The sequence below is a fragment of the Fulmarus glacialis genome, unplaced genomic scaffold (genome assembly GCF_000690835.1).
Source record: "Fulmarus glacialis isolate BGI_N327 unplaced genomic scaffold, ASM69083v1 scaffold1159, whole genome shotgun sequence".
Classification (NCBI taxonomy): Eukaryota; Metazoa; Chordata; class Aves; order Procellariiformes; family Procellariidae; genus Fulmarus; species Fulmarus glacialis.
The window spans coordinates 8,499-24,653 of record NW_009231177.1 but is presented as its reverse complement, the minus strand read 5'-3'; the positions used below and the strand labels follow the sequence as shown (position 1 = coordinate 24,653).

General features: G+C 38.4%; 1 protein-coding gene across 2 annotated transcripts in view; it reads left to right on the top strand.

The window, feature by feature from the left end:
- The window catches only part of BRAF (B-Raf proto-oncogene, serine/threonine kinase), a 63,892-nt gene extending 48,134 nt beyond the window's left edge, over window positions 1–15,758 (top strand). Inside the window, exons 13-19 of one of the 2 annotated variants that reach the window (XM_009584462.1) lie at window positions 2,202–2,378; window positions 3,885–3,931; window positions 4,512–4,630; window positions 5,419–5,550; window positions 8,221–8,355; window positions 9,218–9,371; window positions 15,057–15,758. In XM_009584462.1, the coding sequence (XP_009582757.1) occupies window positions 2,202–2,378; window positions 3,885–3,931; window positions 4,512–4,630; window positions 5,419–5,550; window positions 8,221–8,355; window positions 9,218–9,371; window positions 15,057–15,079 (787 nt within the window). In that variant the 3' untranslated portion in view covers window positions 15,080–15,758. Of the gene's footprint in view, window positions 1–2,201; window positions 2,379–3,884; window positions 3,932–4,511; window positions 4,631–5,418; window positions 5,551–8,220; window positions 8,356–9,217; window positions 9,616–15,056 lie in introns of those variants that run through there. The other variant, XM_009584461.1, reaches the window with a different exon arrangement.
- The last annotated feature ends 397 nt before the right edge of the window (window positions 15,759–16,155 follow it).

Below are 16,155 nucleotides of genomic sequence, written 5' to 3'. Positions count from 1 at the left end.
ATGGCATAAAATAATGTGTGTAGATTTATGCTTCATTAATCATTGAATTTTAGATTTCCATTAGAACACATTGGTCTTACTCCTCCATGATGATACTTCGGGCAGAAAATATAACTTGCCATTTTAAAATATTTCTTTGTATCCACTGCTAGTTCTTCCTTCCCCTGTATGTGTTTGTCTATACACCTATGTTGTGAATATATGTATGTCCAAACACTCAAGACAGGACCGTTTTTTGATATTGTACTACCCCAGGGCACAGTCAAGCCTAAGTGTGAACTATAGGCCTTTCTTTCCTCTCATCCACATTTTGAGATTGAATGTGTTTCTCATAAAGTCACTTCTTGATTTCCTTTTCGCATGTCTACTGCTTGTACTTTCTCAGAAGAAGTACTTGTCTTGGGTTCAGTTCTTAGAAGAGGATTCATCAACACGATACAATAGAATATTTATTGGGGAGGACCATTAGCATCCAAGTACAATCTTGAGCAGTTTCGAGCATAATTCTGTTTTAAGGAACAAAATAGGAAGAAGGTTTTTGCCTCTGGAAAACTGATGCATTGAGCTGGGCCCCTGTGCTGGAGGAGCGTCCCCAATAAGCTACACAGTGAAAAGGGGATGGTCAGCCTTTTTCCCCAGGAAATGTTAGTTCTGAAAACTCTTAAGTCCATAGTTGTGGAAGTGGAGGCTTTCTGGGGTATGCTACTTTGGATATCTCTGCATATTTTTGACATACCTGCTCAGGAGAACTTAATGAAATCAAAAATCTTCTATTCCATACCTAGTCCAGATCTCTGCTGGCAGTCCCATAGCTGGAGTCCAGCCTTTCTCAACAAGTGTTGATTGTTTCAGCACTTAGAGTAAATAGTCAGTCGTCCTATCCTTTGACCCAGACAAGCCAGATTTACATGTAGTTGTGCCTTTTCCATTACGCTTCATCATTACTTTCTTAGCTTTGAGGTAGGATTTGCAAGAAACTGCTTATTTTTTGTTCACTCAGTAGTTACTCTCAGCATCACTTGACAAATCCTTGAACCTGAAAAAGGCACAGTCACAGAGTGTAGAACTGTCCTAGTCTGCATTGCTGAGAGGACAAGGGTTCACGCTCTAGGCTCCCATGTTAGTTTTTTAATATAAGAAAACATAAAGAGCTCTGCCATCTTCAGCAGCAGCATAGATTTAAGAAGCTACCACAGGTTTTAAGCTTGGTCTGTCAGGTTTTGTCAACAGTGAGCTGACTGCCTTCGGTACTGAGCTGTGTTGGAAGAAGATTGCCTTTGTTTTTCCTCAGCCCCTGGGAAAGCTAGGAAATACTCCAGAATTCCTAGGTGCCTCATCTTTGTAATATCTCATTGGTATGTTTGGAGGTATGTAGTTTTTCATGTCCATTTCATGTCCATCCATGATAAGAACGTGATGGATTTTTCCTGGAGGGTGAGGAGAATCTTTCAGATTTCACAGTGTATCAGTAGATTCTTTCAGGCCTTAAATCTATGGGGATATCTTCTGAGATAATCCTCTCTGCATTGTTCAGTCTGGAGTTGCTCCGTCTTTGAAATAGGTTTGATTTAATCTGGCCAAATCTCTGTGGTGAACTCCAGTCTCTCCCAGTGCTGTTTGGAAACAAGTTCATATCATAACCTTACTGAGGTACAGTTTTCATACCTGTTTCCATCCTTTCTTGTATGCTGTCTCCATAGAGAGTATAAAATTCTTGTCAAATAAAGCACTAAGAAAAACTGAAGCCACGTCAAGGAAGTGTGTTGATAGTTTCTGAATGCAAGGGTTGTCCTTCCTGGAAGCCTCTGAGACTGGAATTTCATTTTGGATGTCCTTCTTATGGGCAGCAACGTCTCATAGCTGGACTGTGGTTACACAAAAGCAGACCTGCCTGCAAACCATCGCTGTCCCACAGGGACCTAGTGGTAAAAGCGTCTTCTGAGCAATCTGTGCTGGGTTGCTTGCAAAAGCAAGAGGAAGCGGTGCTTACCCCAGAATAGCTGTTCCACATCATTGTGATAAGAAAGGCTAACTGCTGGAATCAAGCTGAATCTAGCACCAGGTTATCATGTTATCTCAGCAAAAGTTGAGATTGGCCCAACAACTTCTGTTTGGAAATACGTATTTAGACTGTGATAGATCTGCCTGGGTTTTTCCCTATTTCCTGATCCACCTGATGGTTTGTTTTTTTTTTTCAACAGGAAAACACGACATGTGAATATCCTGCTTTTCATGGGTTATTCAACAAAACCCCAGTTGGCTATTGTTACACAATGGTGTGAGGGGTCCAGCTTGTATCACCATCTACACATCATTGAGACCAAATTTGAAATGATCAAACTAATTGATATTGCACGACAGACTGCACAAGGCATGGAGTAAGTATCATATTACTTGTTTGCAAATGAGCATTGGGGCAATGTTTACTTATCCCCTTCACACTCTGACTGACATTGGCAAATAAGTCCAGCTATCTGCCCGCTTTGCCAAGCCCAGGGTCATGCCTTGATGAGCAAAGCATTTGGTGAAGTGTTTATTACTTTGATTAGTAAAACAGACTGTGTGTTCTTTTTTTGGAACTTAGGGAAATACAAATCATCAAGGAAATACAGTCTTAGATAGTAGAATAAAGATAATTACAGTGTAGTTAAACTTTCAGTCTTGTGAGCAAAGATTTCTGTTCCAGGCTTTATGATCTTCACAGTGCAGATAGTCTTACGGTAGGAGGTAAAACATAGTTTAAAAAGAAATACCCTGTGAACGAAAGGACAGAATCGTGTAAGGTAACGCAGAAGGCAGACAGCCCTGTTAGCAAAAAGAATCTATTTTTTTTTTCTCCTTTTCTTGTAAGTATTGTAGCTCTCTAAATAATAGATTTCAGCATTTGAAGAAAACATAACGTATTTTGTTCTAAGGACTGTAAGTAATCCTTACTCGCATAGAGGGCAATTGAGTGAGTTAGAAATTACAAAACTAGCCCAATATTGTGTGTCAAAATCAGAACACTGATGTAAGATCAGGGAAATCGCCCTCCAGCTGGAAACCCACTGTGATTATTGCAGTTAATTGTGCCATTTTTCTACTAAGTATTCTATTACATTTTCAGTCAAGAGGTGGGGAGGTGTTTGCAGCAACCAGCCTCAGCCTTCTGTTAGCCTGCTTATCTCCCCAGGCTCCTTCTGTAGGTAGTGGAGATGCAGAAGCTGTTTTATGAGCATGATTCAAAGCAGAGATGTAAATTGGGGCTTTTCCAGCAGGTTTGTGCCAATCTCATTGACTAAACAGCGAGCCATGGGAGATTAGTTGCTTAGTTTAGGCTGTATCTGTTCTGTGGGGCAAGTACTCTCCTCTGTGTTCCCTGCAATCTGTCTATCCAGTCTGCAGTCAGGGCATCTTTTTTCCAGTCCCATACTAAAAAGCAGTCAGCATACTTGAGTACACACTGAGACTGGGAAGCGCATCTAGCTTCTGCAATTTAGAAACACCTTACCTAAAGCTGTGACTAGCCAGCAAAGTGTCTTGACACTCACCATTAAGGCTGAGAGGCAGAACCTTCAGCACTGAATGGCATGTCAAAAATTACTGAAATTTTTATTTTTATTCTGAATATTGAGTTAGAACTGAAAAGCAGAAGTTGGTGCATAATTGTTATTTCATTCTTCAGTAGCATCAGATTTGAGTTGGAAATCTAAGCTTTATTTTATTTTTGTTTTTTTCCTGTGACTGTTGCAGGAGCTGTCATGGGTAACTGAAGTTTTACCGCCTTGATAAATATGTGCAGTTTGAATATCTACAGAATTTGTGTTTCAGTAATACAGTGAATTTTGAGTTGTTGATTAGTGAAATATCATTTAACCTACCTAATCTATAATGTTCCTTTTCAGTTATTTGCATGCCAAGTCAATCATCCACAGAGACCTCAAGAGTAATAGTATCCTTTCCCAGAGATGTGATTGTGGAACGTGACAGCATTCCTGTTTTTTTTTTTTTTTTCTGCGAGAAATGAACTTACTGATGTGAAAAGCTGTTCATATGTGAATATTTGCTGAGTTGAAATTTCTTTGAGAAGGGGTAATATCACTAGTAGCAAAGTAAGAAATACTTGCTATGTCTATTGATGGCATTGCAATAACGTAGCAAGTTTTGTCGTGGTATCACACAGATTTTTGCATCATTTGGTTTCTACATATAATGAAAGATTACGCCGGTTCACTCATGGAATATTTTCAGCTCCTCTTGTACTTGGCATTTCAAGAAAGTATTTGGCATTTCAAGAAAGCCACCTGGGCCGTGGTCTGTTCAGCACTGGCCCAGCCATTACTTATGTAACCCGTAAGTACCATAATTCACCATGCTGGCTGCTTAGAACCTGTATTACATGAAAACCTTCTTCAATAGTGGCAGATGGTTAAAACTGTTATGTCTAATGTTGCAGATTTGTAGCTGTTTATTGTTCTTGTAGGACAGGACCAGTACTGCTTGTTTGTTTTCCCTTAACATTTCCCCCTTAGATATTTTTCTTCATGAAGACCTCACAGTAAAAATAGGTGATTTTGGTCTAGCTACAGTGAAATCACGATGGAGCGGATCACATCAGTTTGAACAGTTGTCTGGATCTATTCTATGGATGGTAAGCAAGGGGGAAGTGGTGTGTTTGTTTCAAAAAAATCTAATTGCCTTTGGCCAAAGTTTCTAAGACTATCCCTCCAGCACACTGACATATACAAGCTGTCTTAAGCTGTAAAAGACAAGCAGTAATATGAAGTACTAAATGAATGCTCTTTGGTTCTTTAAGCATATGTTTTCAAGTAGTCAGCAAAAAAAATTTAGTGTCTTCATCCCTTATTCTGAGGTTTAAACTGAAAAGAAAACGGTGGCTAAGGAAAAAGGGTATGATTAATCCAGGGTTGAGGAGAACGTGAGAAAAGCCATGCAAAACATCCTGCAAAGGAGCAAAGAAACTAGCTCAGCTAAAAGTAAGATGCTCTTAGGTTTTAAGGATTCAAGCATGGTTACTCTCAATCGGTCGTACAACTTGCTCAAGTCTTAGTAAGAAGTATAGTTACAACCTTCTGTGCAACTCCACTTACTCCTTTTTCTCCCTGAAAAAACTGAAGGCTCTGCTAGTTGGCATTATTTTCAGTGTTGTTACAATTCTAGTTTCAAAATAACTTCTCGGCCTGGACAAGGTCATTTCGTTCTGTCGTAGAGGAATAAAGGGATCACCGAGCTAAAATGAATCAATGGATTTTGAGATTCATGTCAACATCCATTCTATATTAGGACCTGGTAACATCTGAAGGCAAGAGTGGGCTTTGCACCTGTTGTACTCTGGACAAGTCCATGTTTTGTTCCTGGTATGTGAGGTGCAGCCCGATGTGGTGAAATAAAAACTAATTCTTTTCTTTTGTGGTACAGGCACCAGAAGTTATTAGGATGCAAGATAAAAACCCATATAGCTTTCAGTCGGATGTGTATGCGTTTGGGATTGTTCTGTATGAATTGATGACTGGACAGTTACCATACTCAAACATCAACAACAGGGACCAGGTAAGGGAAGGGATTGACTTCAGTCAGCTGTGGCCTGAAACAGAGATTGATTCAGCCTTGTGAGGTGCACATTCTGATGTTTTGTGTGTTTGATTTGTGTTTCTGATTCTGATGTTATGAGGTTACATTTCTTCATTTTCTAGATCTGCCTCAGCCCCATAGTGCCAATTTACTTACTTCTCTTGAGGTGTTTTTTTTGTTCTTTTTTACATTAAGTATAGATTTTCAGCTTCTGAGCTGGTTGCCAGGATACTTATTAGGGAGAGAGCAGGTTACTTAATAGTAATCTAGTTTAGAATAGTTCTACAAAGGCAAAATGATCCTCCATATGTTCAGTTGTTCCTCTTTTTTTTCTTTTTCCCCTGCTCCCTTTGCATTGAATAATAGTTCAGCAACAGGATTGACAAAATGGAACAGCAATCATCTCGCTGAATGTTTTATATTCACTTCAATCTTGAGAAATGCATGCACCATCTAATTGAATTTCAGGATATCAGCATTTCTCAAATCCTGCTTGATGGAGTATATGACTTTCCAGAGTGTGTGAATCCTGTAAGAAGATTACTTAATTGTGAACAAATATTCCTCAAGTCTAATGATACCACACGCCTATTATATATCTCCACTGGATAAGCACGTTTGCGAAGGCATATCTGATTCATTATTTCTCTGTCTAATCTGAAAATAGTATCTATGCATCAAGATCTTTGGTGTAAACTATTCCATGTCTGGGCGGTGATATATTTATGTTGTATCAGTGTCCACATCCCTTGTTTTTTCACTGTCGGTACTTGAGAATTGCAACCATAGCAACGTTCATCTGTAAATGCCATTTTATAATGCTGCTTCCATATTTGTCAGACCACTTCATCCCAATTCATCAAATTTGGAGTGACTCCTTTTTTTTATTATTATTATTTTTATTTTTAATTTTTTTTTATTTTTGAAAGAAGGGAAGTGTCCACACTCCTGGCCAGATGGATATAGCCTTCTAAAAGCAGTATTCGGGCATTGTTTTTTACCTTTTGAGATTTGAAAGATGAACCCAGTGCTGTGGGTGCTCACAATTGAGTGCTGAAACAAATTTTAAATTGCAAATGAAGCCAACATATAAAAAGTGATCAACTGTGTTGAGTTTTGTCAGTCCCGGTCTATTGTCTGAAAAGATGTAAATATTGCTCACTCTGTGTTGGTGCATCTACATCAGCTATTATGACATAGCTAAGAATCTTAGTGAGCAAAGCATCGTTCTTGTTACACATCAGAGTGTTTCTCTCACCTTAACAGATTTTTCTAGACAGACTAGGTCTGTTCTTGTAGTGATATTCTCTTTTCCCTAGTTAAAATAAAAATTTAATCCCTGTATTATTTGTAAAGATAGTATTGGAAACATAAATAATAGAAAATTTTGAATAATTTCAACTTAAGTAGTGTAATTATTTAGAAAAGAGTAACTTCTAGATGATGATGGTAAGTCTCATTGCAGCAGAGGTAAGGGACAGGGTAGACAAGTCTTTACTATGAAATGCTGCTCTGGCACATGGGGATTTCTAAAGAAACCATATGGGAGTTTCTTACTCCTTCTTGATGCCAACACAGATGCGACTGAGTCGGAAAGTTGAAAAAGGACCAGGATTGTGTTAGTAAAAATAACGTGTACAGCTTGCTTGAGATGGGGGGTTTTTCTGTTGGGTTTTTTTGCCAGTGTCAGGGTATGGAACAGTGACACTTCATTAAATATGAGGTATGATACACCTGCTGGGTCTGTCTGAGTGTTCAGAAAAGGTAATGATTATCTGCTGCAGCATGAATGGATCTTTGATTAGCTAGTTTGAAAGGGCTTTTTAGTGTCAGCACAACTGCAGTACTCAAACGACATTGCATTTGACCTTGGCTTGACATGATGATGTTGGATTTTTTTTTTATATATATCCAAGAGAACATTAACCATATTTATGTTTTGCTTTCCTGCTTTCTATTAGTTTACTTTGTTTTATGCTTAAGTTTTATCCTTAGGTGAAATATAAGCCTTCCATGTTAAAGTAAAAATACAAAGCCTGTCTGTCTCCTCTTCTACAGAGGAGAGGCAGTTTCTCTTTTTCTTTTGTGTTTTTTTTTGGGGGGTGGGGAAAGTGGTCAGATACCAAGAATAAGCTTTTGTGGTGGAAAAGTACATGAAGGGATTTATTCTCGAAAGGTAAGGGTTTTTAATATCTGAAGTCCATGTGTTTCTTAAAATCCCTTTCAGTGTGAACTTGCTGTTGACTTATAATATAAAACAGAATATTTATTTTTACAGAATATTTATTTTTAGGCATTCTGTTCCTGCCACAGAGTTGCTTATTCTTGGTTTTGTAACAGTTTTTGACACCGAAGGACTGTTCCTTAGATGGTTATTGCTATAAATGGTAACCATTTACTAGTGTTCAAGTTTCATAGAGATGTCTCTTAGGAGGAGGAGGAAAAATCTAGTTTTTTCTCTGTACTGAATAGGTTAGCAAGCATTACTCTGAAGAAACTTGGCAATTTCAATACCAGATAATGTTTTTCCTGGGAGCAGAAAACTTGCTGCTGGGACTAAAATGGTCTAGCAAAATGTTCATCTTTTGTTACTGTTTGTTTTATGGGCTCATCTTCTTCCCCTTTCATCTTTTTTTGCCTTAAATAAAGATAATTTTTATGGTGGGACGAGGATACCTATCTCCAGACCTCAGCAAAGTACGGAGCAACTGTCCAAAAGCTATGAAGAGACTAATGGCAGAATGTTTAAAAAAGAAAAGAGATGAGAGACCCCTTTTTCCACAGGTGAGAAATGTTCCTCTTTAGTTCTCAGTAGACTTTACAATTCAAATATTAAAAATAAAGATCAGTTATGAACTCACTGGCCAGTTCAAAATTTTTTTTATTAGTGCTATAGCATGACTTCGTAAGAGCTACCTTGGTTAGTGCTGTTTAATTAGAAATGTTTATTTTCAATTCAAAAAGCAGGTATTAAAATGACTTGTGTAGTTGGAAAAGCATTTATGTGTTGGAGAAAGTTTGAACTGGGACACAGTGAAATTAATAATCGCAATTAGACAGACAAATTAGAACTTGCTGTGTGTGTTCTCAGAAATCTTTATACCCCCCTCCTTGCTCTCCCCCAAGCTTTATGAAGGGAAACGGGTAGTTTTGTCACAAAACTTGATTTATCATGCCTGCTGAGGGAGGTTTGGATTCTAAAAGCTGGGGGGGGATCTTTTTTTGTTGTTTTGAACGAAACCAAAGCGTTTTCAAAAAATAAGGAGCTCCCCCTGCTGGCTTTATGATAAATAGTATTAAGCAAACTGCTGCCGAAGCTGCGTTTATTTGCAGTGATGGTAGGTGTAGGTACTAGTGTATAAACAAGGAGGCAAATAAAGGGCAACTATATTCATTATGCTTACAGAGGGAAATCAGTATGCCCTTTTAAAGGGGAAAATGAGACAGTTTCCTCCCAAAATGTCCTTTTCAGCTTTTTGAGGATATAAACATCAGAGTGCAATGTAGTAATCTGTTTGTAAAAGTTTCTGCTTAAATTTGTGTATAAATATTTTTCTGTAGTTAATTGATGTTCTGCCTTTGGTTTTAAGAGACTGTTACAACTTTGGAACAACAGATTTGATCACTTATTTTCTACTTGTTTTAGATTCTTGCCTCCATTGAGCTTCTGGCCCGGTCATTGCCAAAAATTCACCGCAGTGCATCTGAGCCCTCATTAAACCGGGCTGGCTTCCAGACAGAGGATTTTAGTCTATATGCTTGTGCTTCTCCAAAAACACCTATCCAAGCAGGGGGATACGGTGGGTTTCCAGTACACTGAAAAGAAATGTGAAAGCATGTGCCTGTGTGTCTGTGTGCTGGTGTGTTCCTGTGTGTGCAACACACGTGTACGTTCTCAGTTCCTACCAGCTATGTTTTTAAGGTTTATTGAGGGAACGAAGACTCATTTCCTAACACTGGGCATTGAAGTCCCGAGCACAAAGTCTTTGTTGGTAAGGAGTGCCCTGGGAACAGCTGGCACAAGAAGAATTGTAAGGTCACATAAGAGAAGTGGGAAAAGTCACTTCAAAACAAGCAAAAATCCTCTTGAGGTCATTGGGTGTCATTTTTCTTGCCTGTGTCATTTTTGCCTAGTTTATTGATTGGATTTAGTTACTCAGGAGTGTATTTGATTTTAGTCTACTCAAGCTGTGGTGGTTTGTTGGTTTTTTTTTTTTTTTCTTCAGTTGAGGTCATTATATTTGAGCAATAGGCTTTAGATTCCTCAGTTAGTACTGCTACTCATATGTGGGAAACAATTGGAAAAATAAACTTAGCTTCAAGGCTGAGCACAGTCAAAACTTCTTGTGGTCAGTAGAAGTGAGCAGATAGAACACAGAATCCAAAGAAAGATCTTAGTGACGTGTGACTCTTATTTTGAAAGTTGAAGTTTAAAATAGTGCTGCTTAGAGAACATCTCCTCCTGCAGAGGAGTGGTGGCATGGGGTTTTTTTTACTTTTTATTTTTGCCTAAATACTCTGACCTGCTATAGTTTAGACCATCTGAAAATGTTCTGTTACAATGCAACATAGAAGAAATTCTGAATCTGCTTTTGCTGAACTGCAAGAATATTGATGGTAATGGTGCCTTCAATCAGCACAGATTTCCAAATTAAAAAAACATTTTAAATCTCGAGCATAACCAAATACTTTAAGAGAAAAAGGCTGCTAACACCCATAACAGGAAAAGAGGATCTGAAAAAGTAATTGTTTTCATGGAAATCAGTATTATACCATGAATTCTGTTAAGATGAAATGTTTTAATTACTTTAATATTGTTAAGAATACACTGAACATGCTTCTGTTCAGTGACAAATTGTTTTTTTCACTTCCATATAAAAGCTGCTAGTTTGACTAGAAGTGAATCAGTTAGACTATATATCTAACTGAGAAAGCTAGAGACCTTACCAAGATCCTGTCAGCTCACTTTAAAGATTGTATTTTTCTCTGGAACAGGTGAATCAGAGTAGTGGTTCAGGTTATATCAGTCTTTGATGTCAGATATGAAAACAATAATGTTATTGACTGTGTTTTTGCATATTTTGAAATTAATTATGTGGTTTTGTTTGTTTTAAACTGCTAAGCTATTAATTTTCACAGATTATTCTGCATCGAAAACAAGCTATTGCTGTTCTTGTTAGGACTTCAAGGGCCAGGAGTGTTTTTAATGGCTTCTGATTTGCATACTTACAGAGAAGTTTGCATGTTGCTAGCAATAGGTTTTTGAAATAGATCAGGAATTCAAAAAAGGTTTTCTTTTCTGCTGTCTGGCAACTGAGCATTTTAAAACAGGAGGCAGAGTTAGAGAGCTTGAAGACATGTAGGCAATTTCTACATTTTCTGGCCGGATTCTAATGGTCTTTTTGGCTTCTGCTGTTGGAACAGTTTGGGAACTAGCTTTTCTCTTCTCATTTTGTTAGTCAAGAAAATTCAGCTGTTGAAATCTATCTCTATGGAAATAGTTATGGAGGACGAAAGTTGTAATTGTTTTAGAAAATCTGTTTCCCATCTTTCTGGTAGCTTCACCTCGTTTTGACAGGCTTATCTTAAAATGAAAACAGGATTTAAGTGGTTTTTTCCCCTCTTGCTCTTTTTTTTTTTTTAATTCTAGACAGTGAGAAGGAATACTTCTTAAGCGTTGGGGTATGATATTCAGTACAGGCTACAATGCCCATCTCAGTAAGAGCAAGAGGATTCTGCTGGGTCTCCTGCAGAATCTAGAAATGCGCTATCCCAGGCGGAAAAGGCTTAACCGCACAGGGAGTTACCGAGAGTGCAGAACCATTGTCACTGCCCTGCCCAGGCTTGCTCTTTTTCAGGTTTGCCAGATCAGTTCACACAAGTTATTTCTTGGAGTAGTGTTATCCTCCTTGTTGTTAAGATTGTTCTTCTGCGCTGTAGGAACTACAACTATGGGGGGGGAAAAATGCTGACATCCTTAGACGCATTTGGCCCCATTTCCTGCTGTATGGTCAGTGCATGAGACTTCTTCCTGTGTCACCTGTTCGTGCACGTCGAGCACGGTTTGGGATCCATGACCATAAAGTGATCTTAGCTTCTCACTAAACATTTTGTGAAGCCTAAAAGGAGGCTGGTTTTTGTGGATCATTAACTTTATCTGACATAAAGGCATTTAGCGGTTTAACTTCTGTAGTTTGTAATTGCTGCTTCAGTGAGATTTGGGAACATATGTAGGATGAAGATGCCGAAATACACCTGTGGATTTGGGTCAGTGTTCTCAAAGATGCAACTCAGCTATATTGTTTAGAAACAGATACCTATCGGTCCTGAAAACAGGTCTGTAGGATCCCAGGCTTTTCTGGAGGGGTAGTTTATACTATGTGAGATTCCTTTTTCCTTTACTTCCTTGCATCTCAGTATAGAAACAAAATCTGTCTTGGTACCTTCTAGAAGGACCAGACCCTGATAAACGCTGCTGTATATTTTTCTAAGGATACTAATTATCCACATCAGTGTATGTTTCAGATCTTTATTTAGCCAGTGGATGGTGTCCATACTAGAAGATCAGCCCAAGATCCAACAGAAAACTGCCTCTTTGTCATATTTTTTTCCGTGTCTGTGAATGTAATCCAGGCAAGGTATTGGGATTTGGTTTTTCCCTTTGATAAGTCAGTTACTCTACTTCAGTAGACAAGGCTGGTACAGCCCTGGAAGGGAACCATTCTTCTCCTTACGATTCTTCTGAGAAACACAGCATCTACCCCAGGATAAGGAGTACAGTTAAGATGTTGTGTATATACCTTAGTAACCTCATGAAGCCAGATAACTTATAAATTTGTGAGAGTAGAGATTGGTAACTGCATCTTAAATCCTTCCAGGAATCAGGGGCAGCAGGTTGACTCAGAACATACCCTTACAATATATTGTTTGGACACAACATGAAAGAACTTGATCATCTTTTTGGTACAGATTTTTTGAAAAGTGTGCATTTAAAATAGTTTCCACTTGCTTTGCATGTGAGGAGCATGAAAAGACTGTAGCAACTAACTTGAAAGGGCTCTGCAAGAAGTGCGTCTTCAGAATAGAAAGGGTGACATAAAGCGTTTTAGCTGCTACTCAGAAAGTCCTGTCGACACCTAGCAGGATGGGGGATTCCTGTACGTGGATAGGTATAGCCATCTACATTCCTCATCTAGGGAAAGCTGTTATTGGTAACCGCATTTTATACATGTTCAAGCAACATAATCCCATTATTAGATGAACATGTTACCTATTTTGGTCTCCTATTGATTTGAGATTGGATTAGCACCTGAATTTTGAAAGGGGAGATTTAGCATTAGCTTGTCAAAAAAAAGTCTTTGCTAAGGTTTTATTTAAATGGAAGAAAAGTCTGAAAATTGCCTTTTTATAGCTACCATTGTATCTGAAATGTTTGACTTCTGATCCTGTTTTTCCGTTGCCCTCCCCAATTAATCATGCATCTTTTATCTTCTGAAATCCCTGTAAGACTATTAAAAGCTGAATTATTACCAGAAATGGGCAGAAGGACAAGATGAGTAATGAGGGAGCAATCTCTTGTTTATAAATTGATCTTTAATCAGCAGTTTAGGAAAGCAGGCTGAAAAATAAATTAAGTAGAGCATGTTTTGAAAGTGTAGCTAAGCACGTATGTCATTCTTAAAAATTAGCCTCACAGGCAATACTTGATGACTTTTTTTGTCCTTCTTCTCTTAAAAGAAAAAAAAATGGGGGGGAAGTACAAAAATTGAGATGTTTCTAGAAGATACTGTGAAGAGTTGGGAGATCGGTGAAATGTGCCAGAGACAAGCAAGAAAAACTATCAAATATTCAGAGTATTTTAGAGCAAGGGTTTTATCTGTTGGTAGAACTAGTAAAACAGGCAATTAGACCCATTGTGAGGCTTTTATTCTTCTGTTTTTATAACTTAAAACTACCACCACAGTCTATCAAGACGCAGAGCTTGAGGTCTGTCATAGCCCCCTGTACCAGCAACCCTTATTTTAAACCTTGGGTGCACTCCATTCTCATTTCCTACAATGCACAGAGCCTTCTCTCCCTGCTTTCTTCATGTTCCCTTAGATCAGCTGTATCAGCTGTTGCTATCAGGCCCTGTAGATGTCCTTTCTTCCCCCTCCCCGTGCAGACAGCTAATCATTTTCTTGGTTCCCTTCTTTATAGAGCAAGACATTCCACAGAATTAATGCTACCAGTCTAAAATTCTGTTTGCAGGGATATTTCCGGTTTGTTTCCAATATTCAGAATAAGAATCTTAAAAACCAAAACCAACAAAACACTCTTGGAAGGATGGAAGGACACCGAGATAAGGAGCAATTTTTTGGATGTAATGGTATTAACACACTTCTGTCAAACAGAACAAAAGGTCTCTTCTCTCTGCTTATCAGTCCTTCATTTTTAGGAGAGCTCTGAGGAGTGGTCTCAAGAAACGAACCCAAAATTCATGTAGAGCCCAACAATGGGAAGTAATATGTACATTTCTTTTTCTCTTGCTCCTGAGTCCTTTTGGTTAAGCATAGTTGGACAACCCTCCTAAAAATCCTATAGAATACAATTTGTGGGTGGCAGGGAAATTTTTTTGCTAAAGTATAAGATTAAGAGGATGAGTATCTTGGTTTCGGCTTCTATTCAGTTCTCTGGCAAACTTCTTAAGACTTTGGGCAGTGATGTTAACTCTGTGCCATAGTTTCATCATCTCCAAAATGGGACTACGAGTCTATCTCACGGCATGCTGACACTAAATAAACTATGTAGAATTTCAGGAGATCATTGCATGTGAAAGCATTGCCTAGAATTATTGTTTATTCAGCAATTCTGAAGGAAGCATAGGATTGCTTTATTTGTTGTGCTTGCTATTAGCGAGGCCTAATTTCTGATCTGGGTGTGAGTAGACAATCTCACCATTCTTATTTTTCTCACAGTAGGTTGCTACGTTGGTCTCTAAACCAGATCCTAGGATTCTTTAATATTGGTTTAATGTTCAGGCACTTTACTGTATATAGTCTTTAAAGGTTAACAGGTGTGTCAAATAGTTCTCTGTTATTAAACCAGTTTTACACCAGAATAGAAATTAGTTTGCAGTCTGATGCATTTATTGCAATTGTTGCTTTTCAGGAGGATATATGTGCAATAAGGAGTTTAAAGTGAAATTAAACTGATACATTTTATTTTCAAATGCATGATGAATTAGGCTTTGCTTGAACTTTCAGACCTCTGTCTTGGGAAGAATGGGTACAGCTTGCTTTCAAGAAATTCTTTTTCGGTAAAATACGCTGGGTCTGTATTTAATGTTCTCCCACTATGTATTCTTTTGTGCTTTAATTTTAACAGTTTGCATTTTTTAACATCTTTTATGTTCAACCTAATGTTCAACTAGTCTGGAGAAAATCTCTGACCACCTAGTAACTGAAATCACCTTTTTAAACCAAGCTCTTGTCCTCCCTCTACAGGAGAATTTGCAGCGTTCAAGTAGCCACAGCACCATGGCAGCACCCACTCTGTTATTTAAGTCTTGTGTTCCTACAGTTTCTTAACATCAAAACTCTATTCTGCTCCACAAAACCTAAAGTAATTTAGAAAAGATATCCATAAGCTTAAAAATGGAGCAGAATGGAACTGCCAGTCCAACACAATGGGAAAAAGTACCTTTTTGGGAACCAGAATCCTCTGCTGCCAGTGTTTCTCCTTCAACACAAACCACCACGTGCATTCGGAGACCCGCAGTGGCTGCCTGTGCCGTTGGCATCATTCCCAGGAGAGAGGAGAGGGCGCTCGTGGTTTGACTGTGGTGCTCGGGCATGAGGGGATGGAACTGCTGCTGCAACTTAGGAGACTTGCTTTGGATGGTCTGCCGGTCGGCTTTCTCCCTCTAACAATGTACCATCAGAGGCTGAAAATCTGATGAGTGCTAACTGAAAAGAATCATCCTCCATTCTGATCTTCTTTTTCCTGGTGTACTCACTGATTTGTGGACAATGCAGTATCCCCTTTTCACTGTATCACAATGTCAAACACCTAAATCTGCCTATATTATTGGGTTTCATTCCAGTAAAATTAGAAGTGTGGGGTGATGGGAGCTGGAGAAGAGGTAAAGGCGAAGAGGTTAATCTGAAGGAAAAGGGGATGCTGCTGCACCTTTTTTCAGATTTACTTTATCACTTCTTCAAAAAACAAACAACAACCACCAACCTTAACCTTTTTCCTTTTCCAGTATTTTCTTGGTGTGTGCATATACATCTTTTAGAAGGATTAGGTAGATCCTTCTTTTGTTGGTCCAGCAACAAACTGAAGTTTAAAAAAAAAAAAATGTAGCGAGATTGTCCTCTCTTTTTTTTTTTTCTTTTGTATCATATGATACAATGTATTTATCAAAGATGCTACCACAGCATCTGAAGTCTGTAGAATTCCTGATACAGACTGTGAATGGTGTATGTACCTACTTTAAAAGTTTTATTTTAAACGAGGGTGCAGGTTAATGCCAGGTACCTTACCAATATGTAATGTTTTCATAAACGGGGAAAAAAGTTCTCAGGTTGAATTGAATACAAA